General features: G+C 40.2%; 1 protein-coding gene across 1 annotated transcript in view; it reads right to left on the bottom strand.

Annotated features, from left to right (window-relative positions):
- Positions 1-2,497: 2,497 nt before the first annotated feature.
- Positions 2,498-26,063, bottom strand: part of tgfbr1b (transforming growth factor, beta receptor 1 b) — a 51,372-nt gene continuing 27,806 nt past the window's right edge. Inside the window, exons 3-9 of the mRNA XM_053412993.1 lie at positions 24,711-24,977; positions 22,302-22,532; positions 21,243-21,410; positions 18,460-18,616; positions 15,265-15,389; positions 14,908-15,038; positions 2,498-10,119 (exon numbers count right to left, since the gene is read on the bottom strand). Of these exons, the coding sequence (XP_053268968.1) occupies positions 9,994-10,119; positions 14,908-15,038; positions 15,265-15,389; positions 18,460-18,616; positions 21,243-21,410; positions 22,302-22,532; positions 24,711-24,977 (1,205 nt within the window). The 3' untranslated portion in view covers positions 2,498-9,993. The remainder of the gene's footprint in view (positions 10,120-14,907; positions 15,039-15,264; positions 15,390-18,459; positions 18,617-21,242; positions 21,411-22,301; positions 22,533-24,710; positions 24,978-26,063) is intronic.

Raw genomic sequence — 26,063 nt, 5'->3', positions numbered from 1 at the left:
ACCCCTGATGGGCGGCACCTAGTCAACGGTAAAACTGCACAATGTCGAGGTCCAGTGGAAGCAGAGGATGTACAGGCGGCGCAGGAGTGTCGAATGAAAGAGAAATAAGGTCAGATTAGTGGGTTTGATACTTAACAAAACAATAAGGTGCATTTCGATTGCACTCTAGGTGATGAGAGAAAAAAAGAGAAAGGAAGATGTACAGGAATAGCAACAGAGAGTTAAAAAAAACGAGTAAAAATAGAGCAAGAGAAAAGACGAGGATAAAACTACAAGCGGTTTGAGTGTGTTCTTTTCAAAAGATGGACGTAATGTGTGCGTGTGTCACTTGCACTCCCTCGTTTGGTAGCTTGTCTTCTGGCTGCACTTCAATCACACGCATCAGTACAATCAGTGGAGGTGATGGATCAAAATGAGCCTGGATGATGCTCCACACGCTCAGTCATCATCAGAGAAGCCTGCAGTCGATTCCTCTTACAAATGAGGTACCGGCCTCAGGTCGGTCAGAGTCAAAGGAATCAATACTGGGATTAAGTTCCAGTTCTAAAGCATCCTTATCATAATAAACATGCCCAGGCTGGGATGTCTCATCAGGTGAATGTGTGGCAACTTCTCCACTGCGGTGGCAGAGATATGAGCATGTCGGTGGATTCACTCACTGATCACTCCCTGTGCTCCCGTCTGCTGCTCAACTGGTGTCCATAAGCTTTACATTTTAATATGAAAGTTCTCTGAGAGAAATGAGACAAAGCCTGTAACACATCCAACTGCTGTGCTCTTTCACAGGGAGATTCATCCTCCTCATCAAAACCTGTCCCTGACAGATCTCCTTACACGTGTTCATCGGCTGCGGCGGAGGACTCCTGTCACTCCATTGGCTGCATGGGTGCACGTTTCTCTGTTCATCCCCCACTAGCAGGCTCCTTCCCTACATTACAAATAGGGGGATTTGTATTGATTACTCTCACCGCTCCCATCTGCTGCTCAGCACGCTACACAGGGAGTGACACTGAAGTGGGTCAATACAGTGGATTTACCTGTTTTCAATAAAAAATAGATACTGTATCTTGCAAGAGCTGCTTTCAGACATGCACTGAACTCCAGAGATCTTCCGCAGTTTGATGTTTGATGCCGCCTCTAACACGTGACTATAAAAAAAATTTAAAAAGGATACAAATATGGCGGAGAGAGTTTTTGGTGATAAGAGCAGACACCGTGTTAATGTGATGTAAACAAAATCACATGATCTCTGCAGAAGAATGATGACGGTACGTCCAACCTCTGCCGCGTGTTCCAGCCATTCCCCGAATTCTACGGAAAATAGGTGGCTACTGTCAAAGCGCCTGCAGCTGTGTTGTTCATGTGTGGAAGGAAAATCCAGGAGAAAGTCCAGACCCAATTCTCCAGGTTTCCTCCTCAGGTCATGTTTGAAAATGACATAAATGTATATGTGGTTTGCACCGTTTCAAATGTCATGTATTGTGGTGTTTTAAAACCATAACTGTGGATGTCAGTCAAATTGCGAAGAAATTACAAGGTATGTACTGTATTTAATGTAGACAAAGAGTCTTCTAACGAATCTCGTCTTACTCTATTGTATGGCTTGGTATGAAAATGTAAACTTGAAGGACAAAAAACTGCTGAACCATATATATTTTTGTACTGTTATGTTTTGTTGGGATATTATACGAATGCCTGATGTAGCTGATGAACGCTCCTAGAATCTAAACTATAGGAGCCAAAGCTGAGAAGAGATGCAGAGTTGAATGAGATGTATACCTAACACCAACAAATCATACTCAAATAATAATGGGATCATGTTAGGAAATAAAAATAAAATACATGTCACCCCTGTCAAAAGACATGCAGATTGGGGTTAGGTTGATTGGAGACTCTAAAGGGACTATGGGTGTGTATGTGATTGTGAATGGTTGTTAGTGGCCTGGGGAGTTGTTTGCTAGCGGTGCCAAGGGTCAAATCGAAACATGGAGAAGCAGCTTTTAGTCACTATTCAGTACAGCGCTGGAAGCAACCGCCTGATCCATTGCAATTATAAAACTCTGTTTGAGAACTTTTTTTCATTCAGAAGTGCCTTCAACTGAGCTGTTTTACAAGGTGATATGGTATTTTCAATATCATCCGACAGTTTGGTCTATTTCATTTCTATAATTCTTCCCTTTCACCTTATTTCTACATTTTGATACAGATTTTATACTTCTCTTCTTAATCCTTTATTTTGCTCAAAATTTTGCTTTCAATTTTTCCTTGTATGTCAGTACAGCACTTTGAATCTACCTCTGAGTATGAAGGGTGCTTACAAACTAAGGGTAAGAATGATCTGGATTATGGTACATGGCTAACATAATTTCAGTCTGGATTAGTTAAACCATGTTTGAAGATCAGAGTCTCAATAATACAGAGATCCAGTTCCATGATTTCTGTTCTGTGAAGGATTCATCATGAGGTTTGTTGCTGAACCAATAAATGAGGACAAAACTTGTAGTGAAACTTTGTTTCTTTATTCACACCATTTTCTATTCCAGCTATGTTAGAAGTTAACATAAGTGTCAATCCTCTAGTTCCTATGCTGATCTCTCATTCATCTGTACATACTATATAAAAAAAGTCAAGATTATAATATGTTTAGAAATCCAAGAGGATTGTGGGGCGAGGAGTGTGACCGTTGTCGAGGGGTATACAGTCCTTCCCCTAACTTCCAGCCTCCACCACCTCAACTGACTCCACTGACTCTTCTATTTCATTTTTTTTTTTTTTCCGTTAAACAAAAGAATATATTGAACAAGGCATTTTTTTTTTTTAAACCAGAGCTCAGAAGGGGGCTTGGACATTTGTAAAGCGCTTTGACTGTACAGCTCACGCAGAACACAACCAACAGGTCATATACAGAGCATGGTAAAAGAGGAATAGTATACTGCTTGGGCACAACACAAACACAATACAATGCCATTTGACAAAAAAGTACAATTGAAAAGAAACAAATGTTCTTCTTCAACTTTTTTAAGCATTTCATAGAAACAAAAGAGAAAGATAAATTGCAAACTTGGAGTAAACAAATCAAGAATATATATTTACAGTGAGGTAAAACACATTGGTCTTTAAAAGGAGGTATTTTCTTTTCAATTAAGTGACCTTTTCAAAATGTTAATTATGCTTTTTTAAGATCTCAGTTTTTGGATGATATCTATAAAGCAGATAATGCAGACATCAATGCAGACACTATCACATGCAGTCTTGTCATTCAAAGTGGAAGGTAAAAAATAAGTCTTGTCAAACTTAGGCACCAAATAAAACATGATAAAGCTTTCTGCCAACCTTGTTGCCACAAAGGCCTCACAGCAGCATCGAAATGGAGAAGCAAACTTTGTGACTGAGCAGAGCCTGAGCCCTTTAGTGACCCAAACCCCTCTTCACATCGACCTATAACATTTCCCTGGCTTTTGAGCACTGCACTGAGGTGTTCAGACCTTCGCCGAGACGATAGAGGGAAACCACGAAAGGTGAGCGGTTCCATCTTTTGACCCTAACACGGACCTCTTCACAGTGTGTGGATCATACGAGCATAGTTAGGTCATTCATCCTGGTGACCCAGGGGGACTGAGTGGGCAAACATGTTTTGCCCAGACTTTGCATAACGAGAGGCAGAGACGTAGAAACAGACCCGTGCGTGTGGCGGATATTTGCAATGCTCACTACGTTGCTGCCACGACCTTTGGGTTGAGCTATGCAGGTTGTGCTCAGATCGGTTGTTTGCTCTGAGAGGTCTGATACATTCACAGCTGTGGGAATTTCTCAGTGCGTGGTTTGAAGCGGTAGAGCTGCTGGCATAGTTCATGATAACCTCTTCGTCATGGTCCCTCCATCCATGTTCACAGAGCGGAAGAATACTCTTTGTTTTCTACCTTTCTCAGTCACAAAGTGATGCACGAGCAGGCTGCATATTTGTCTGGGTTTGAGTCACTAAACTGCTCAGCCATGGCACTTCTCCCCCTCATGACCTTTGCTTGTGTTGTTCAGGGAACTGAGGTTTGAAATTATATGGACACTGCATATCAGCAGTGTACAGTGACCCCCCCCCCCCCTTAATCTGAGCTACAGAAAGATGGGGTGAGATTCACAAACAGGAGGTACAGTGGGTTTTCTTTGTAAATTTTCTAACGGTTCAGTGATTGAAATAAACAAGCAAAACGGTAAAATCCAAATAACCTAATTGTGGACCGTTTGAACTGTTTTACAGTTTTAACCCAAATGACAAAAGGACCCCGAAGGTCAATGCATGCTCGAAACAAGCTTGAAAAAACTGATCAGCCATGTCTACACAAGTTTCCAGACATTTCCTGCAGCATTTAAACTCTGCTTTCACATATAAATTAAGAAGCACACTTAAGAAAAACTCTTCTGGAAGACATTCATGTTGTTGGTCAAACTGACGTGATCAGAAACCTACAAACTACATTGTGTTGGATGCAGCCCTTCTTCGATCAACCTGAAAGATAATTGAGTTTACCAGACCTCCTTACTTCCTCGTCATCCCTGCTTGAAGCTAAATGATAGATTATCTGCTTCTAGGACGACACGCTCAAATTTCTGATCAAACTGTTCCTGGTTGAGTTGCATTGTGGTCAATGTAGGCACCAGATTTTGTAGAAAAAGTAGAAAATTGTGTGGGATTAAAAAGATAATACCTTTGGTTCTTTAGCATCAATTATGTATTCACCTTGTTTTTTCCTCCTAACAATCTCATAATGCTAACGCCATATTGATTTACTACTAAAAGCAGGATGGTAATCTGGGCTGTGTCTGTGGGTTTCTGAACTTTCGAAACATAACAAGCTGAGGAATATGCAGCCTGGAGGTGAGACGGTTTCAGGTGACTCCTCTGTCTCTTGTCTTGTGTAGAACTGAGGGCAACACCATGAATGCCTTAAAGGAGAAATTGCCTGGAAATCTGTGCAGTTCATTGAGTCATATAAACTGGTTAGTTTCAAGCACGCCCCGAGTTCAGAGGGACAAGGGAGTCAAATTTGGTAGGGATGGATGCGAGTTGCTTCAGCCATCGTGGAGCTGTGAGGCAAGAGAAGTGACTGCAATCAAGTGTGTCCCTTGTAGCAATGAGACATCTGTCTGTAAGACAACACGGAATGACAAGAGAGAAAGGCAAGATAGAATCAAGGAGAGAACGACTGCTGTAGAAAGACCACAAGAGGAACAACAATTGGCTGCAAACATCTTTTTACAGTTAAGTCATCTTGGGTTTTGAAAAAGAAAAAGTACAAGGCTGCTGGTGACTTTAAGACAGAATGAAGGTTGTCCGAGTAGAGGCATACCAGAGGTGCTGTTGAGTTGAGCTATTGTTGTTTCTAACGTCCCAGAGAATGACATTGAAATGGAATACGCATAATGTACAGGTTCAATCTCACACAGAGGCCCAGTAGGACAAGCCAGGGCTTTCTTAAAGGGAAGGTAGAGATTTCAAATGTAGGGTTTCCTGTACCACCACCAATCCCTCCCCCTGCCACCCGCACGGATTAGAAAGAAGAATTGGCCCTGGTTTCGCCTGGCAAGGCCCAGTTGACCCACTAGTTTACACATTGAACATTTATTTCAGCATAGTTTGTCACCCTTTTTGTATTTAATATAGCAGCAATATCCACTTTACTTTCTTCAAATATTAGGATAGCTTTCTTCTGTTGTCTACTCCACAAGGTATTTACAAGGATTTCTAAGTCCCTTCTGCCACTGCTGAACTTTTTTAGATATTTAGGAATTCACAGCGACTCAAAGCAGTGGTACACAGGTGGGTATGTCGCACCTGCACTGCTATTTGTCAAACTGAGTTTTCACCGATTTTTTCAAGGATAACAAAGGAGTTACTGAATAAAACCTGTAGCAACTGAAGACGTAATTTTTACAACAGCTATTGGATATTTTAGTCAATTTTAGTTTTTTCTTTAGAAATGACTAGCAATATAAACCTTCACTAAAAAACTACTTTTTCACTTCTACTACACAGTCTTCCTTAGCAGATAAAGCTCACTGAATTTTGGCAACTTCAAAACTGAGAAGAACTCTGAATCCACGGTCATTAAGTTAATTATCTATTATAGTTCCAAATTCATAGATTTTATGAAACTGGATCAGTAAATCGGCCACATTTTGCATATCTTTGAATGGTGGTGCCCCGGGGGGACTTTATTATCAATTCAATTTATTATTTAACATTAAATATTTTCTGATGGCCAAATTTATTGTGAACATATGGTTGCCCAAAGGCACATGACAAATTATTTAGGGTATCAGAACACTTCCTTTTTTATGTTATATTTCTACCACATTCCTTTCCTTGGGGGAGGTATGTGTTGGATTGAGAGTCATACTAGTTGTTTTCATTGGACTTGGAGTTGCAGTAACCGGTTTAAAAACTAAGTCTACTTAGACTGGAGCTGTCCATTTGAGATTTTTATTAAAACTATTTCTAAATTTAGACAAATTCTTGTATTATGTTTGTTATTACATGATCAGTTGCTACAAAAGCCACTAATATGGGTTTTAAAAAGTAAAAGTACTTGATTCTGAAAAAAAGGTTTTCTTGCTTTTGCATGGGATCGTACAAACTTAGACTTAGGAAAACTGTCTCTAGATCTTTTTTCAACTGTTCGGGCCTCAAAGTGTAGAGAAAAAGCTCCTGTGAACCCCATTGAAAGATTGGCACGGTGGTTTTCAGCCATGGTCAATGGAGGCTGCAGCGTTTCGCCATACAGCAGCTGATTGAACTGATGTGCACTTTGAGAGAGCTCATCAGTGGAATGAGCTGCTGCAGTGAGAGGTGGACTCTCCGCTATTCCAGAAATCGCGACAGCAAACACTGCGTCGACACACATCGGCAAATCTTTAAGAGGACTGCCTAACAAATGACAAATGTGCTGGATGTGCGTCCGAGCAACATGGCACAGAATGAGCAGATTTAGGCAATCTGAGGATATTTACATCCAACGGCAGCTCTCACCTCGACTTGGAAAAAGCGAGGTGGACAACTTATTAGCAGCACATCAATAGGTTATGTATCCATACTGTCAGAAAAACAATGAAGACAAGACAAACTTACCAACATCCAAACTGCCACACAGGTAAACCCCCAAGTGGTTCAGAAGTGCACTTATTGCTGAACAATCAAGGGACTGTGGGATTTCTTTGAAAATGGCAGGTCTCATGCACTGGATGTATTCATTTTTGACCTTTTAATACTTTATGTATCTAAACTGTAATGATGATAACAAAGTATGCTTCAGATGTAACACAAGTTAATCTGTAAATTAAGAGAATGGGTTTAGATGTATGGCAATTTTGGCAACAGGACAAAACAAACTAAACTATGAAATCAGATGCTACATTATATTTTTTTTATCCTTTAGATAGAATCATGACACTATCTTTATCATAGGGAGCAATGATCATGTATCATTGCTCCCTATGATTGGTATTTATCTCAAAAGAGAAAACAAAACAAAAACAAGGAGAAAAGAATAAGAGCAGATCCTGAATCCTCTGCGTTGGTCCCTTAAGGCTTGCTAAACTGAAATGACATAATTGTCCAGTTTTTTTTCATCTTTTGTTTTTCGTAAATGTACATTCTAGTAGAAAAACAACTTGCCACAAAAAAAAAAAACATACACCTGGAAAACCTATGGCTTAGTAATTATCCATTTGCTATATTTAAATGAATGTACCTCACTGATTTTTTTTGTTGTGGATTATCCTACAGACAAGAAACCACTTAAAAGGTTGATTCGTGCTACTGCGCGGTCAGCGGCGCACACACGTGAAAACAAATCTGAAATCCAAGAGTTTACATTTATAGGGCGACAACAGTAATGCTTACAAGTCTTTGTGTCTCTTTTTGAAAATCGCCGTGAGCTTTTTGTGGCGAAGTTTTCCCAACTTAATACAGTTTGAGGTGCTGGAGCTTAGTTTCCAGACTCAGTCCGCTGAGAAGAGAAGCTGTAAAATGAGTTGTTGCTGAGGTGTTCAGGTGTCAGAGGGTGGGGGAGATGTGGGTTTGACGAAATGGCACCAGGGTGTCGGCTGGGCCGTGGGAGCGTGCAGCGTTTCCCTTCTTGCTGTTCCATCCCTATTCTTCGGTGTGCATAGTACGAGCTTGCAGTGCTCGGCAGGTCTTCTCTGACACACACTCGCAAAGAGCTGCATACACTCCAGCACACCGACTCCACGGCAGCCGACATGAGAGGAGTTGGGTTTTTAAAGCACTGCAGTTTCCGGTAACAGCTGGCTTGGCAGGCATGGTGGCAGCTGATTATTGTTGTTGGTGTGTGTGGTTTAGCAGAGTATAGAAAATAGACTGATTTATCTACTGTAAATTGCATATGTTGCAGCATGTTCGCCAAAAATGAATGAGGTCATCATGTCCTGTTAAGTTTTGCAAAAGATCCCCTGCCACCAAAAAGAAAATAAAAAAGAAATACAATAAATTAAACTGACCTATCCGAATCCCTGACAACATGATGGGAGACGGGGAAACACAATAACAGAAGTAAAAACAGGTGAAAATTCTTGCAGAGATGAGAGATTCTGCTTTTACAACTCAACTAGAAGAAGGCGACGCGTGTTTGTGTGGACCCCACAGAGCAGCGCACACACAGTACCATGATTCCTTGCTTCAGTCCCCAGTGCTACTGTAACATGACTCAAGAGTAGGGCTGCAAACAACTTCACATGACAAACTGCCGAATCTTGATGATCTACATTGATCATGGCCGAGGCACTGTTTGCAGCGAGAGGAATCCTGATCAACCTCTGTTTATTTTAATAGCATAAAAATGAGTAGTATAACTCATTAAATTGGGAAATGTTTCTCCAAAGTAGAGTCTTTAGCTTAAATGTCAAGACACTATTATAAAAAGATTAAGCTGTAGTCACTATTGACGTAGATCTGATATTGGTCATAACTACACCTGATTAGACAGAGTCCCAGTTGATGCCATCCCTGCTGTTTTTTAAAGTTCAGAAGTTAAAACTGAGATTTACATTCGACGATCTGTCAAATTAAAATTAATTAAACTGTCTATTAAGATTGTTGTTTCCCATTGTTAAAATGTTCACCACTTTAATTCAGGGGTATTATAATTTAAACAATAATTATTTAGCGCTGGCTTAACTACTGAATATGGTTTTCGGTTGCTTACATTTAAAAAAAATTTTTAGAATTTGTTTGAATTGAAATGTGTTGATTAAATAGATATTCACTGATTTTCTTTTGTTAAATCACTACACTCAGGATATTTGAATATTTCATCATTATCCAAAGATGTAAATGAGTTACCTGCAGCCCCACTGAAGAGTAGCTTAATGTCGAAGTAAAGAGTTTAATGCAAAAGTACAAATTGGGAGACAGAAATGGAGATATGAGGAGATGAAAGTGGAGCCCCGGCAGCTAAGAGGCCTCTCCGGCTGATATCCAGCTCCCTGTCTGGGCTTGAGCTTAGCTGAGGAGGTGTGAGCTCTAATTGGCTGGGGGTGTATGAGCGGTGGAGGCTGGAGTTGAGCGGGACACCAGTTGCCTTTATGGGGTCTTTGAAAGACTTCTTGTGATGAATGTAGTGAATTAACATGGAGGAGAATGAGTTGAGGGTTCCTTTGACTCCTTTATCCGCTTCAGAAACAACCCTCTGATCTGTCCATCATCCATCCATCCATCCATTCGTGTGTGCATGTCAGCCCAGTGCAGCACAGACACACACAAATGGTTCCTGAGTTTCAGATGCAGGATCTATCGGGTTATCAATGAATGAAATGGGTTTTCGAAAAATAAAAGCACAAGCTGGAAAATATTCTTCACTTCCCTTCAAACAAAAGTAGAGGAAGAATCGATGAATAATATTAAAGATAATAATGCTGTTGCGCTAAAGATATGAATGCCAGTCAGTGACGTGTATGTATATGTATGTTTGGTGGCTGCGTCTACATCTTGATCCCCTCCTGTTGGCTGAGCTGGGACAGGGTTTTCTTGATCCGGAGCGCGGTGAGTCGGGCTGCACCGTTGGCATACCAACACTCCCTCATTATCTTTGCCATCACCCGCAGGGCCTGTAGAGGAGAGAGAGGACAAACGTTAATATGAGACATAATTACAGCATCATTCTGGAGCGTTCTGATGTCTTGGGAAAGGCACTAATCTCTTGCAGTATAAATAGAGACAGATTTGATGATGATGAAAGGTCTTTAGAGTGAGATGATGAAGAGAAACACAGAATGTGTTGGACAGTTCTTTAAGAAACAAGAAATATGCAGCCAACTGTGGCACAGCTGTCATAATGTAAGTTAGTGTGAAAATGAGCCGTCGCCATGACAACATCCACGTAACCTCCAACCACTGATGAAGAATGAGAGGCTGTTGAAAGCTCTTAAGGTAAATGGCCTGGTTTGAAGAAAATAATATTTTCCAGTTCGAGACTAAACTTCCACAGTCTACATTTTAACTGTTCTCACATCTGCAGCTATACGCAATGATCCTGTTTGAGGAGATGAACATTCAAAGTTAGTTTCAGTTGTTTAGAAAAACTTCACCGCGTATTCACAATTTGATGTAGTTTGTCCCTGCTCTTACATAAACCATTTTCTTGCTAAATCTTTATTGGTTCGATCTTGCCTATTCTGGAAAAAACGACTCAAGTGAAGACTTTGTAAATAGACTGGACCGATAGAGGGCCGGAGCCTGCGAAGTTTACACTAATGTCTTCACATCTCTGTTGGTTGGGGCTGGAAACAGCATCTGGTACGTATGAGTCAATGTTTGTTTGTGTCTCACTCTCTGTCAGTGTCTCACTGTGTCCGTCTGTTGAGACGCTTGTGCATCATCTGTGAAACTTTCATCAAGGCGCCGGACACATTCCAGTCCTGCCCTCAACAGGTGGACCAATGCCAAGTCCCCGCACGCACGCACGCACGCACGCACGCACGCACGCACGCACGCACGCACGCACGCACGCACGCACGCACGCACTGCTAGCTGAAGCTCAATTCTTCAGGTTAAAATGCTTTTCAACACAACTACATTTATTTTAATCTGCAGTTCTGATTTGCAGCTTTATGGAGATAAGGCAAACTGAGTGAGCCCCCACTGTTCAAATAAACATCTTCAGCAGCAACACAGAGGTAAAACTGTACAAGACTTGACTCTGACCAAGCACTTCATACACTTGGGGATTTTGATAGGGTTGAGTGATATGCAAACATTTTCAAATAGGCGACTGTCAACACAACAACCTCTGATTGACGATATGTTGTTGCGAAGCTGTATCCTCTTGTGGTCGGATCTCATTTCACAGCTGTGTGCAAATAAACAATATTTATGTTCATGAAGACAAAATGGTGTTTTTACTCAGTCCGATGTGTCTGATGACACTGCGTTTATGTGTGTGTCGGTGTGAGAGAAAGGAGAAAAGTGAGAAAGACAGAGTCAGGAAGGACTGGATCAAAGTATTTAAGTTAAGGACATATAAAAAGTGCCAGTTCTTAGGCAGCTTTCTACAGTTGAATTCATTTCAGAGGCGGACCATTATACAGCAAAATAAAAATACAAAAAAAGATAAATGGCTAAGCCAAATGCTGTCACACAATATATCCGTTCAATTGTCTCTCGTAGATCCCCGCTTATTGTCTGTTGGGAAAAAAATCATCATCAAAATCAGGTTTCGTATTTCGGCATTCTATATGAATGATCATTTGACTGTTTTCAGCAACTGACACCCTGAGGGTTAGCTCAGTCCAAGCCATCCCTCGATCGATCAGAGCGTCTGCAAAAGCTTGAATTTACAATTTCCCCAAAGTCAAATTTACGAAAAAGTAATGTTCAGCAGTGGAAGGTAGTTAGTCATTGGCTGCACACATGAAGAAACAATAGCAGAGGGTGAAATATACATTTATCCAGGGCATGTAACCAGCCTTCGATCATGTTCTCCAATTGTGCTCATTTTTCTTGTATACATGCTTTCTGTAAAAAATGTATCACTGGATTCATTAGAAACTAGAATATCATTCAGTCGAACTCAAGCTCCACAAAGGCACAACTGTTTTATATTAATCTATCAATATATGTCTGTCTCAGTGTCTAGCGTCTCCTCATGTAGTCTCAGAGCGACTGGATGTTGAGATCAGTGCTCTATGGGAGCCACACCATCTGTTGCACTTGTTAATAGTCACTGAAGCTAATTGCTTACATCTCTGGCTGTGTCTGGGCTCGTTGTCATGACTGAATTTGGGACCTATCAGATGGTCTCTGATGGTATTCTGTGGTGGATAAGAAACTAAACATCTTAAGTGCACACTACAGTATACGCTATTTATTGGCAGTAATGTGCCGCTCATGATTATAATAAAATAAGAAAGTCTAATTAGCCAATAAACTCAAACCCTGCAGTGCAGTGTTACCTGAAAGTAATCTGCACATATTATGTGGCGTTGGTGTAATTGGACCTTTGCACAATTCTTTCTTGTTAAAAGGCATCAGAATGAAGTGCATGCTATTCTTAGAATCCCATTAGTCAACATGACATGCCCTGGTGATTGGTGGCTTATCGTTATAAATTTGCCCTTCCTTTTTTTAGCAACAAAAAATAAACTAAACTGCAACTGATACATTCCAGGTTCTCCTACATATTAAGTAGGAGGTAGATTCCAAGCCCAGAAATGTAAATCACAAATCATTGCTACTAATGTGTTAAAATCAGTCTCTGCGTCTGAATGTGCAGTTTGATTTACTGAACCGGTTTGTCAGTCTAGATGTGTGGGAGTCATTATTATAGTCTGTGGATCATTGTGACTCATTGTTGTGTAAAATGAGTGTTTGGTTGTGTGCGTGCAGCGTGTGTGTGTGTGTGTACGCGCGAGTTGATCTCAGTTATGTCCGTGTCTGGGTATAGACAAAACACTGAACATGGCCCTAATTGTAAAAAGTGAATAAACAGTTTTATTGGACACATATAATGAAAGTTGTGTTACAATTAAAGTGGTATTTAATGGTGGGAAAATGGAAAATCAGAATTGCAATGGGTCGCATTTGACTTGACTTATATAATTGAAGGAAGTCCAGTTGGTTGGTATGAAGTACCCTGGCACTAAGATGAGCAAGATACATCCAGGAATCATTTTTAGGAAATAAATTAAAATGTTGAAAAATAGGGCATACTCACAAAGTTTAGGAATGTGAAATATATATACAAACAATATATCCATCTCAAAGAAAAGGTCTACCAAATCTGCAGAGAAGCAAAGGAAAGGCTGTTTACTCCGAATCACACAAAAGCTTAAGGTGTTTTCAGGTTGATGGTAAAGAGTCTTGACCTGTGTAACGTCTACACAGGCTTGTTCTGAAATTGGAACCTGTCTGTGAGCTTCCTTTTCATTGAGAATAATAGAGCAACAGACCATTTCCTCTGTGTCACAGTGTTTGTCTTCAAACCCTGAATAATGTCCCTTGGAAATACCCACACTGAATGAATATACATTGGACTGTAACTGTTTTATTCTGATGATCTCAACTCAGCACATTTTAATACAAAAGGGTCTGTAGACCCACTGCAAAACTTACAATCATGTGTGAGCCGCCAAACAGTAATGTCGCTTACATGTAGCACCATCAACTCAAATTAAATCATAATGACCCTCAACAAAGTCAACAAATCAATAATGAAAATGTGTGTGCCTATAGTACAGTGTATTAATCCGAAACTCGTGTGTGTGTGTGTATGTGTGTGTGTGTGTGTGTGTGTGTGTGTGTGTGTGTGTGTGCCATATAAATGAGTGATGGTATTGAGAAGGATTCTTGGGCTTATAGCCAAATACAACTTTCGAACATGTTGAACACAACATCTTAAATGACACCTTGGCAACATTTTTATATCTCAGTTTTCAACGTTAGACATGGAACTGCATTTTTTTAACTGTACATAAAAATCCAGCAGAGAGGTTCACTCTTACATTTAGTTCGGTCCGGGTTTTAAAAGTCTGATGTTGTCGATCTGCAAACAGGCAGATACAAAACAACTGCCCACTCTAATCCCCCTTCTTCAATATGGGGAATAATCGTGCTCCACATTTTGCAGATCAAGTTCACATACTATGATTTTTTGGGGAATGTAAAACAATAAAAAAAAGGATCAGTGATTTGAACTGTGGGTGACTTGAGCTTAACTTTTTTTAAAGTCTGTATTTGTTAAGATTTTGTAAAAAAAAAATGGTACAAATAGAAGTATGGTGAATTAGTAACTCAGCGTTCCAGTTTGCTGTGCATGGATGTAAGGAAAACTATCACTGGACTGCTGAAAAAGACCTGGTATTAACAGAGACAACCAATCACAGGAGGACAGCCTTAGGTTTGTCTGTTCACACCTTGTATTCAAATCCATACTGAATGTGTCTCCTGTCACCACATGGGATTGGATTTCACTTTCCCGCTCTACACCCAATTTAAAACATCTCATCTCTGTTCACAATGAGAAAATTATGGTATTTTAGCCGAGTTTACAAATGTGTCTGATGACAAAGTTTGTGCCTCCAACAACTTCTGCTACAACCTGTTCGTTGCGAGAGAAATCAATTCAATGGACAAGTCTACAAAACCTTCTTCGTATTGTCTTCAGAACACCAGCATGGATCTGTCCCTTTCACCTGACCTCAACTCTATCTCCAAGACCCCCTTCTTCTCTCCCAGGCCACTCTGTGATGTATAATATATATATATATATATATATATATGCAGATGCAAAACTGGAATGTCTCATACATTCCATTATGGAAATAAAAAAATGAGGAAAAAATTGAACTCTTCCCTAAAACCCTACAAATTAAAGGCTCATCCAGTGACACAAGTCGTACCTCACAGCTCTGCCAGCGGTTAGGAATGTTGGGCCGAAGCTTCTGCTCACAAACCACCTTCCTCATCTCCTCCACTGATGGATCTGACTGAACCAGGTCGTAGTAGGGCAGTTGGTAGTCCTCATGGATGCCTGCAAGAAAAACAAAAACTGTGTTTAATATTCTGGTTTAACATTCTGGTGGTTCCATGATAGCGTTTTCAGACGAGCTCATCCCTACAACTAGGCTGATAATGGTGCATCAATATTTCCATAATTAACTCTGTTCCACTCTTGCTCCATTAATCTGTCAACCGCCCATTCATTCACTCAATGATTCACCCTCCCCTCTCTCCTCCCCCTCTCATTTGATCCTCACCTCCCATGGAGCAGCGGCTGGCGATCTCCCAGAAGACCAGTCCCATGGCGTAGATGTCGGCCCGCTTGAAAGACTCAAAGTGTTTCATGTTTATTGAGTCGTCCAGGACCTCTGGAGCCATATACCTGAGCAGAGAGATAATGGACTGTTACCCGTCTATTCAGACATTTAAGCACCCATTGCTAAAAGGATGAACTGAGACACACTTGGAGATTATTGGAGAAACAGTACGGAGCTGGAGAGTAACATTGGTTGCAACAACAGCCAAAACCGTTTATTTATATTAAGACACATTTCATACAAAAATAATTCAAAGTATAAAATATTTCTGTGCTGATGAACCCATTAATGCTCTATTTTAATTTCTTAACTACGAGGAAAAGTGATAATGGAAAAATAGAAAGTTGTGTGTGGAGAAGTACTGTATTTTCAGAAGAGCATAGTCTCTTCTGTGTTCTCTCGTTTATTGTTGGGTTACTTTCTGTTGCTTCAGCTCAACAGGGAAACATGTCCGGGTACACAAACAGAGCAAAGTCCTTCAGAAAAACACCCAGAGACCGACTTTGGAAAATATTCACTCGATTTGTCTCAAACAGACCACAGATGCAACATAATAGCTTCATATAAAGTTCACAAGAAGACTTAAAGCAGATGATGGGTATAAGAATAAAGGAGAAGGAATGATAACTGCAGACAAAAACTACTTTAGTGTATAAATGAGAGCCTGACTTATGAACCAATCTCTTAATTCTTCCAAAAACACGAAAGCAAATTTTTGGCAATTGAGCAGGACTTGTGGAATAACGCTGATTGGTGCAAATTTAAAACACGATTAACCAGTAGACACGTTTAAATTGGGGACATTAAAATACTAGATATCAATCTATAAATTAGTGTGTCATTTTTAGATGTATCTGTCAGAATTAAAGTCTTCAGTTCATTAAATCAATGCAGCCATGTGAAGGAAGCAGAGCAGATGTGAGTGAAGATACAGCTTCCTATTTGAAAAGTGCCACATCGTGGTTAAGAGCCATTATATCCACCGTGCTGCCATTATTTAATTAGCGCAGTGGAGGGATGAGGAAAAACATTGAATAACTGACCATATCATGGTGTCTGAGGGCGTCAGTCTCTGTACAGACTTAAATCTGATTAATCAGTTAGAGCTAAACCTGCGAGAATGGATGTGCACAGTGCTGATGATCTCTAATGAGAGGGATTCAGCGGTGTAATCAAATAACTTTTACTCTGGGCATAAGAGACCGAGTCAAAATCTAATTCTTTAACTGATTCGTGTACAAATGATGAATGGGTGGCCTCCCTCAGCAACTGCTGCTGCTTCAGATAAATAAGGAAAACATCAAACTGTGAACATTAGACCTTAATCTATAGTTTTGTAGAAAGTAAGAAGAGCTTAGAGAAGGCTTAATTATGCGGATGACATTGCAATAAGGTAAATTGAAGACATTAACATTTACATATATATATGCATAGAAATGACATGCTATGTAGCTACAGAAGAAAACTCAGCCCTCAGGAAATGGCTGTATGTAGCTTTAAAGACACCGATCAGCACAACACGTCATTGAGATATTCTTCAGTCAGATAACTGTAGGACCCAAGCAGCCAAAAGCTGGACAGAAAAAAAATGTGATGCTGAGAACAGATTCCTGCACCTATTTGAATAAAAGCAATATGCATTTACTTTTCACACAAAACTATTGTTTTTTTTAAGCAAATCTGATACTTTGCTCAAAGCTTGGCACCGCCGAAGACACGTTTAAAAGAAAAGAATAGGAACTGTGGAGATCAGATCATCAGTATGTAACATGGATTTCATCCAAAGCCAGAGCTTCTGTCTCCAATGACCCAAGGCTTCCTGAATCATTTAGTGGCAATGAAATACACCCGCAGCATCATACCAGCACACAGAGGAGGAGGATGGGGCAAGACATACACAAGACCACCAAAACAAGAGGGGGTGTGTGGTGAAAATCATTCCAAGACAAAAGCTATGCTGCTATCACTGCTGGAGGGAGAAGAGTGTAGGAAACAGTGCTCTGCTGCCTTTCCAACCCTGCATTATACAAAGGAGATGTATGGATGCAGAGAGACGAAAAACTGGAGAAGCTGAGTGGAAATGGAAATAGCAAGGGGACGTATTTGAGTGGGTGTTTTGATTGTAACATTTAATAAGCTTGGACAATTTTTAAAGTCAGTCATTTGACTTGTATTTAAAAAAATCCGTCGGATTTATGTAGGGCTGCGCCAGACAATTAGTGTTAAATTACAGTTTGGCATAAAAAAAAAACGGGTACTTAAACTATATTAATCGAACTTTGTTGGAGCTGCAAAAAAGAAAAAGAAAAAAGGATTGGATTAAAAGGGAACAGGGTTGGTTGTTCATGACATGTGATGAGTAGTAACACATGTATATAATGTAACACAACTGTCAAAGTGTTACATTATATACATGTCATTGACTTTAAGATTTTTTTTTTTTTTTTTTATTTAAATAGCCCTAGTCTCTCACCACTATATGATAAAACGTGTATGCCCGCACATTCCTGGTTTCTTCTGCATCACAGACTGATCCTTTCACATATTCCTTATAAATCTCTGTGTTGGTCCTGATGGCTTCTATACTTTTTTCATAGCGTCCTTGAGCTTCACATTTCGAAGGAAAGACTCAAGGCTACATGGTGGTGGCCCTTGTGACTTAGCAGGGGATTCATTTCAAGGTCTGTGATGTCCAGGGGTTCCAAGTGCCTGTTTCAACCCTCTGGAATAGTATGCAAGCAAAAAATGACATAATGATTCATATGAACCACAGATAAAATCCGTAGAACCTTGAGAGTTGAAATAGAGTTGCCTGTTGAAGATTGTATATTTGGTGGCAGTAATGGGATGACTTCTTTACTTACTCTCGCCATTCCCTGCATTGACTTGTTTTGAAGGTCAGACCTGCTGTGAAACACCGCAACCCTAACACCTGCCCACACGGCGAACTAAAGGTGAGTTTGTCCACAAAGGATTATCATGTCACCACGAAAGATAGAGCACAGCTTTATGACCAATAACCTCCTGGTACAGTGTGCGCAGAACAAGATGGGGAGAAGTCTTTTCAAACATAAGTCCACTGCTCTAATAAACCTGATAACAACCTGTTTACATCAGGAAATGGGGTCAGGTTACCTTTTGGTTCCCACTCTGTGGTTTGGAGCAATGTCAATGGTGTCAGTGGCTGAGTCATGGCGGACAGCGAGACCCAGGTCAGCGATGCAGCAGGTACCATTCTTCTTCACTAGAATGTTCTTTGACTTCAGGTCTCTGTGGGCTATCGCTGGTTTACCTGAACAGAGACAAAGATTCACAAGTTCAACAAAGATCCTGCGCTGACACCAAATATTTCAGACTGGAGATTCTATTTATCAAAATAAGGCTTATTTGAAATAAGGCTGGGCCAAGAGTGTCACTGATATTGCAACAAAGCTTTTCTTTAATGGGTGACAAAAACAAAATAGGTAAGTGTAAATCTGTGTACATGTTAATCTTTACATTAAGAAATTACAAAGTAATTCAATAAAAACTGGATTAAAAAAATTATGTAAAAATGTAATATTAATGCATCATCAAATCGTTTAAATCAAAGAACAGCCAAAAATATTAATCATTTAAAAATACTTTGCTAAAACAATGCAGTTAATTATTTATCTTTCAAGCTGGATTTTCAATTAGATTTTTGGATATAAATGCATTTAATTTTGAATTAATTGATGTATTTTTAATTATCAATTGGTCCTTTTAGGATTTGTCTTTTTATTGCCCATTAAAACAATACATTATGATTCATATTGGAATACTAAATATCAATAGTGTTAAAAGGTGTATAAATGGATTCTGTGACTAATTGATTAATGCATATTGATATTGCATATTGAATGTTTTTTACTTATTCCCTTGACACTGATTCCATTGGACGTGTCCTCAAATGTCTCCCACCACATACGTTTGTTCAGTAAGAGCGGGTATCAATGAGGAGAGAAGCTCTTTCCAAAGGACTTTTTCAGACATAGTTACACTTGGGTGAAGAAAAGATTACATATGCATCTAAGGGGAAAGAAGGCTTGTGCACCATTTCAATATATGACAGGAATGTGTTTGGAATTTCAATTCTTCGCCAATGGTTATTGGCTGCAATCACACTTGGTTTTTGTACAACAGACAACTTTTACTGTCTGGACTATTGCAATGCACTTTATACATGCCACAGTCAAACCATATTAACTTCTTTGGAACTTGCTTAAAATGCTGCTGGTCGTAATTTAACTAAAACAACTGTAGGTCTCACATATAACGTCAATGCTTCACTGGTTCCCAGTTAAATTCATGATGGATTATTTTAATAACGTTCAAAGCTCAACGCAAGCAGGCCCCTAATCACATTTCGGAGCTCTTGACTCCCTACATTCCCAGTCGCAACCTGAGATTGGCCCGTCTGTCCTTGTTAGCTGTACCTAGGACAATGCTGGCTACTCAGGGTGACCAGGCTTTCTCCATCAGGGCTCCCAGGCTCTAGAACTCCCTTTCTGGCAGATTAGGCTCACTCACTACCTGTGTCAGTATCACTGCTCAAAACCTGCGTTTATAGACAGGCATTTTTAACGTGATTTGTAACAGTGGTGCTACTGAGTTGTTTTAATTATTTCTATCTCCTTTATCTTACTTTGCTGCTGTCTCTAATCGATGTTGTATTTTGTTGATGTGTTCAGCTAAACACGACAACTATTGCAATTCTGTCCGTCCTGGGAGAGGGATCCCTCACATGTGCCTCCCTCTGAGGTTTTTTTTTTTTTTTTTTGCTAAAAGTTGTTTTTTGGTAGTTACATATTCTTGTTTAGGATTAAGGGCAGAGGATGTCACACCTTCGTAAGCCATAGGAGACAAACTGTGATGTGTGAATATGGGTGAAACAGATCAAATTTGATTGATTGATCTAATGACCAGGCCACATGGCTCTCGTAGGACTGCCACACAAGCAAGTAGCCAGTCAGATCTACCTTTAGCCTCCACTTACCCCAGGTATTGGGATTAAAAGGTTAAACAACCTAATGACACCAAGGTACAACTGAAGATTATTATAAGCTTTGAATTGCTATGGGTGAATGGAGTCTTTACTGCTTGTGGCCAAAACCCAATCATAAAAACCTCTAAGAAATCAAAGGGTGAGCACTCAGACTGACATTATTTTTAATGTGACAGCGAACACTGCCTGTGTGCATCAGCTCATACTCAAGCCTACCCTTGAGGAACCCTTTATTTTCCTCCAGACGTTATCCTTTCTGTACATTCATACAAAACTGAAAAACACAATGTCACTCAAGCTGATAGATTTCCAACTACAACTACAGAGGACCTTTTTTCATCTCATATTTGCAGAAAACAGACCATAAAATGGAAATACAAATGAACAGCAAATCGTCTTTAGAAAATAAGTGAGTCACATCAGGCAGTTTATTTTGATAAATTTAATTAAATTCTGGTATTTCTTTCCTTAATCCTACTGAACATTGATAAGGCCTTTTCACACCTGAGAGTCCAGACCATGGTCCGAGCCAAGGTCCATGTCTTTGTTAGATTGTTCACACATTGATATTTAAAAAGCAAACTAAAGATTTTTGTATGACTTAAGACAGGCGTGTGTCGGGTGTCAGTGTATCGTCGATTTGGTTATTGTACCCCAATTTCTTTTAAGAAAGGGCATAGAACAAAAGTAGCATATACTCTTTTATTCTCTAGTTTAGCTTTATGGAGGTCTGTTTGTTAAACAATGTGATTCACATATTAAAAAATAATCCATGATTCAAATCCAATCCATGAAACTAGTAGATGTCAAAATACAAACATAGTTTTGCACATGTATATTGGTATCCACAGGATGAAACACGTGAGCCTGGGACAAAGAGTGCGTGTCTCACCTTGTGTTCCCACGATCTCCATGTGGAGATGAGCGAGGCCGCTGGCTGTGGACAGAGAGAGTTTGATCATGCCCTCCACAGTGACGGTGTAGCGGTTCAGGTAGTCAAACAGGGAGCCGTGTTCATGGTAGTCCGACACCAGCCACAGCTGAGTCCAAGTCCCGTTATCTGCACATTACCAGGAAGACAAGCAGGGAGATAAAGGAAATTAATGTAGTTATGTCCTTGAGCTTTTCCAGAAAGAAGTTATCTCCGCTACAGTCTGACTGATCTAATCATATTGTGCAGTCACTACATGTCCTTCTGTGTGAGTGAATACTTAGGTTTTAAAACGGTCTCTGTGCCAATATAAAAGTTCAGAACATTTTAAACACGTCTTTTAACTGCTTTCCACAAGTTTAAACACAGATGGGAGATACAAGAACCATGATAATGGGTTTTCTATGGTTTACCACTAACAAATAATGGATTCAGGGCATAAAGAAATCATTAAAATCAACTAACATGTATATTGATATTTTAATGAACATTGTTGCTCTTTTTGTTGGGAGATATATTTTGAGATTGTCCAGGTCCCATTGTTGTTTGTGATATATAAGAAAGAAACATGAATACAAATCCTGAGCTGTTTTTCTTTAAAACACCCATACCTTGTCTGTGCGAGTGTGTTTGAACATTTTGGGAGCTGTTAAACTCTGTGAACTGCTACCCCTCAATGCTGTCTACCGACCTGTAAGGTCAGTGAACAGTTGCCTGCACCTCCTTCGCCTTTAGCAGATCTGCTTTTCTTCTCTGACGGCTCAAGTTCACATAAGCCCACACTTTAATTTGCAGATGATAAACTCAGAATGATGAGGGCCTAATTTGCAGGGTTTAGAACCGACATTCATTTTATTTAGCCTCACAACTGTGTGATCTGCTTTCTCAAATCTCAGTCAGTTATTTGAGTCAAATCATTTTTTACTTTTGGCAGGCTCAAGTCTGATTTATATTTCCAATCTTCCTTAGTGTGTGCTAACCCCAACTCTTCCCCTATGGCCTCTCAGGGTTCTCCCTCACCTTTGTTGTCAGCAGCAATGAAGCCCAGAATGTTCTCATGTCTTAGCATCACGGTCTGGTAGATCTCAGCCTCACGGAACCAGGAGCGCTCCTCCCGGGAGGAGAAAATCTTCACGGCCACCTCCTCGCCACGCCACTTGCCCCTCCACACCTCTCCAAAACGCCCTTTACCAATGCTCTCCTGCAGGATAATGGTTCTGGCGATGGTCCTCTGGACCAGCAGTGGCAGACCTGGAAAGGAAAAGTTACTAAATGAAAACAGTCACAGTGGAAAACATGTGGAAAAATATAAAAGCATTTAGAAGGACGATGTCCATGGACAGTTTCCAAGGCTTGAGCTCATGGACAACACGTTCTTTCTGGCCTGATAAAGATACTACAGGGGAGAACTGAAGACGGAGCAACAGAGCATTGTCTGTCCCTTGTCACTCGCTCAGCTAGTATGGTTACAGGGATGGTCTGAGACCTTCTCATGCTTCACAATAAGATGTTTTTTGGTTGATACAGTTTCAAAATAACGAAATGTTTTTGTGATGACAACATCCTTTTATTACATTACAGCCAACATACACAATGATACCATGTATTTGAAATAAGCCAATATTGGCCGATCTATTAGTCTGGCTGATTTATCAGTCTCTAGCAGATCCTGTAACTGATCAATACTGTATACTTTGTTACTCATACTACTAATAATTAATCACACACATAATTTACAAATTACCACTCAAAAGTTGAGATTGGCCTCATAAAGTGACTGTACATTGTGTCATGTCATATACTCGCCAAGAAAATCAGAGAGACTTACATTAGTTTGGTGGAGACTTTCAGCTTAAATATAACTACTACCTTCCTAAGCCTAAAACTCATCCTACACTTAAAACATGCCTTCACCTAATAATCTAATGATTTATGTAATGGGAACCTGCTTTTTATCCATGCAACTTAAGGAACACAAGCCCCCCTTAATGTGACTGTATGAAGAGTTAAGTTCCCGAGCACGAGTAATACCTGGACCACACACAAACACACCCACATCCACACAAATGGTGCAATATGGTGTGAACTGGTAGGAAGACTGAATCCAAGCCGTTCCTTGGCAGTGTGTTGAGGTGCCAGTCCCCACAAAGAGGTGCTAGTCTTCAGCTCACAAAAACTTCTGCCAGTTAGTGCAGCCAAAATATGCGTATGTGTGTGTGTTTGAAGACACACATTAACAGAAACAGAATCACACAAGCTTTTAGTATTTTACTTGTAAAGGGCACCTCTGCAAACCCAGAGTTACAACTATTGTGAAAATACTAGAGGGGCACTCAATAGAGCGCATACCTCTGACGGCAGAACAAGCCTACAAATTATCATCTAATTCCTCTAGTTCAAGTATAAAGTATATGGAAAGTGGTCTCATAACCTAGATGATTTGCCATAAAACATGGTAAAACAAAGAGAAAAAAAAACTTATTTTGCATCTGCACCAAAAATGTGTTGCTCTTTCCAGGTCCAGTACCCATCTCTTCAACACGTTTAGTGAAAATTGGATTGGTTGTTTTTACGCTATGTTGTAATGCGCTTATCTGTTCAGGCCTCCCTGGATCTAAACAGATATTAGACATACAAACAGACAGACCTAAGGCTGGTAGAACTGTGAACACAAATAGTCCAGCAAATAACTGACTGTAAAACAAACCAGTATACTTTGGTTCTCTGTCTCGATTATACAAATGAGAATTATAACAAACTAACTATTCAACTATTCAGAGGAGATTTACCAGTGGACTCTGTTAATTCTAGAAAAAAACGTGCCAATTGTTTCCACAGCGACCTATTTATCAAAGAGAGGAAGAAGTTTTGTCACTAAACTCTCAGAGAAAGCCGTTTAGCATAGTTCCCAAAACATTTGCAGTCTCACACTCAGATATGCACCCCGGCAACAAACATTGTACAAAAGTACTATCTGCAATTAACAGGTGCATCAAATAATCTGCTGCTGTCTTTTAGATTAGAAAAGACGTGGTATCAGTACAAAAATGTGAGATTTAAAGCCAAAATATGAGCTCATGGCTGCACTTGGACATGACTACAGATTTATGTTGATGTTCGCGTCTATTAAATCTAGTGTTCCTTTTTTCACCCTCTGAATCAACTGAAGGTTTTTGTTTTTTCTTTTAACAGTTTCAGGTCAACGGAACTGCTCTCTGAGAACAGTTCAGAATGAGTCACAGGTGAAACACTTTCGGACAAACTTTTCACTTTATTAAACCTGTTTGGTCATCATTGATTTTCAAAGTTATGAGTACGGACATAAACCTCAAAGCTTCCTTACATGTGCTGAGATACATCATCAGCCCTCGCCATATTGTTAGCTTCACTGTAACACACAAACACCCCAAAGTACCCATCTGTGCCCACCTGATCCAGATCCAGAGGTGGTCATGTCGTAGATGAGGTCCTTCAGTGTCGTTCCAACAGTGATGAAGGGATGATCCATGGAGGGATCTTCTTCATTAGGGACACGGTGGTGGTGGTGATGGTGGGCCGCGCCCCCGGCTCCCAGTCCCCTGTGGCTGTGGCAAACATAAAATGCCACAACAAGCAGCAGGCAGAGAACACACACTGGGCCTGCGATCACCGCTGCAAGGGCCACAGGGCCCAGGGGAGGAGGCGATTCTGTAGGGACTGCAGGACAGAGAGGAGACAGACACAAAGATCAGATAAGAAAACACAGTACAACAGCTCAAATGTTTCTATGTGACCTGTGAATGCGTATTTGAGAAACTGAGTTAAACATGCCAGTTAAACCATTTTCAAAACATGAGATACCAAATGAGGCCACACACTGTTGGAAAGGAGCATACGGAGGGCTGGCAACTGGCAAGTGGCAGATCTTAAGTGGTAGCCATGGGCCAGGAAGCTGACAGGCCAAGTGGCGCGGGGCACATTCTATCTCCTGGGATAATGGCAGGTTTGGCCGAAGTGTGACACACACACACACACACACACACACAATTGATTTTCTATAGTTGTGAAGAGATTGATCTTCATAATGAATCAAATTAGCTGCTTATCCTAACGTCACCCATCACAACGGTGGTTTCAAACTAGATATTTGTCCACATGTGTGTGAGATGAGATCACCATTTTAATACGATTAATTGTGTAGCCTTTGTCCACAAAACAAAGAAAGACACATGGAAGGTGGGCTTCTCACTCTTAGCCATTGGCTTACTTCTCCATGTACAGGCTGAATGTTACAGGGAGAGAATGGAGAAATGTGTCAGTGCTGATAATGTGACCGCTTCATGTGCACTAAACTATCTCCAAGATCAAGTGTCCTTGTCCCCATACAACTTCTAATTATAATAATGTAAATGCATGGTGACTTCTTCTGGAATTTGTATACTAATCCTTAGATATAATAATATTACAATTATTTATTTTTTTAGACACACAAATAGCATTTGAATACTAATTTGGTGCTTTGTGCCAATTCACAACCGTTATAACTCACTGATTGCCCTTTGGATATAGATCTTTGTAACTGTGTGTACTGCTGTACCTTGCATGCTGAAGATGGTCACAATTTAATCTTATGTTAAATTGACATAAGAACTTTATTTTCAATTTCTCTTATTAAAAAAGCTAATGCATGTGGTCTTAAGACGCATTAGAAGAGAAGTCAGTGTCAGGAAGGTGTTGACTGGCGGTGGTAGTGTGGGCAACAATGGCTTAGGAGATAAAGCTGCTCTTCTGGTGGTTCAAACT

The sequence above is a fragment of the Pleuronectes platessa genome, chromosome 20 (genome assembly GCF_947347685.1).
Source record: "Pleuronectes platessa chromosome 20, fPlePla1.1, whole genome shotgun sequence".
Taxonomy (NCBI): domain Eukaryota; kingdom Metazoa; phylum Chordata; class Actinopteri; order Pleuronectiformes; family Pleuronectidae; genus Pleuronectes; species Pleuronectes platessa.
This window is presented reverse-complemented; position numbering and strand designations above follow the sequence as displayed.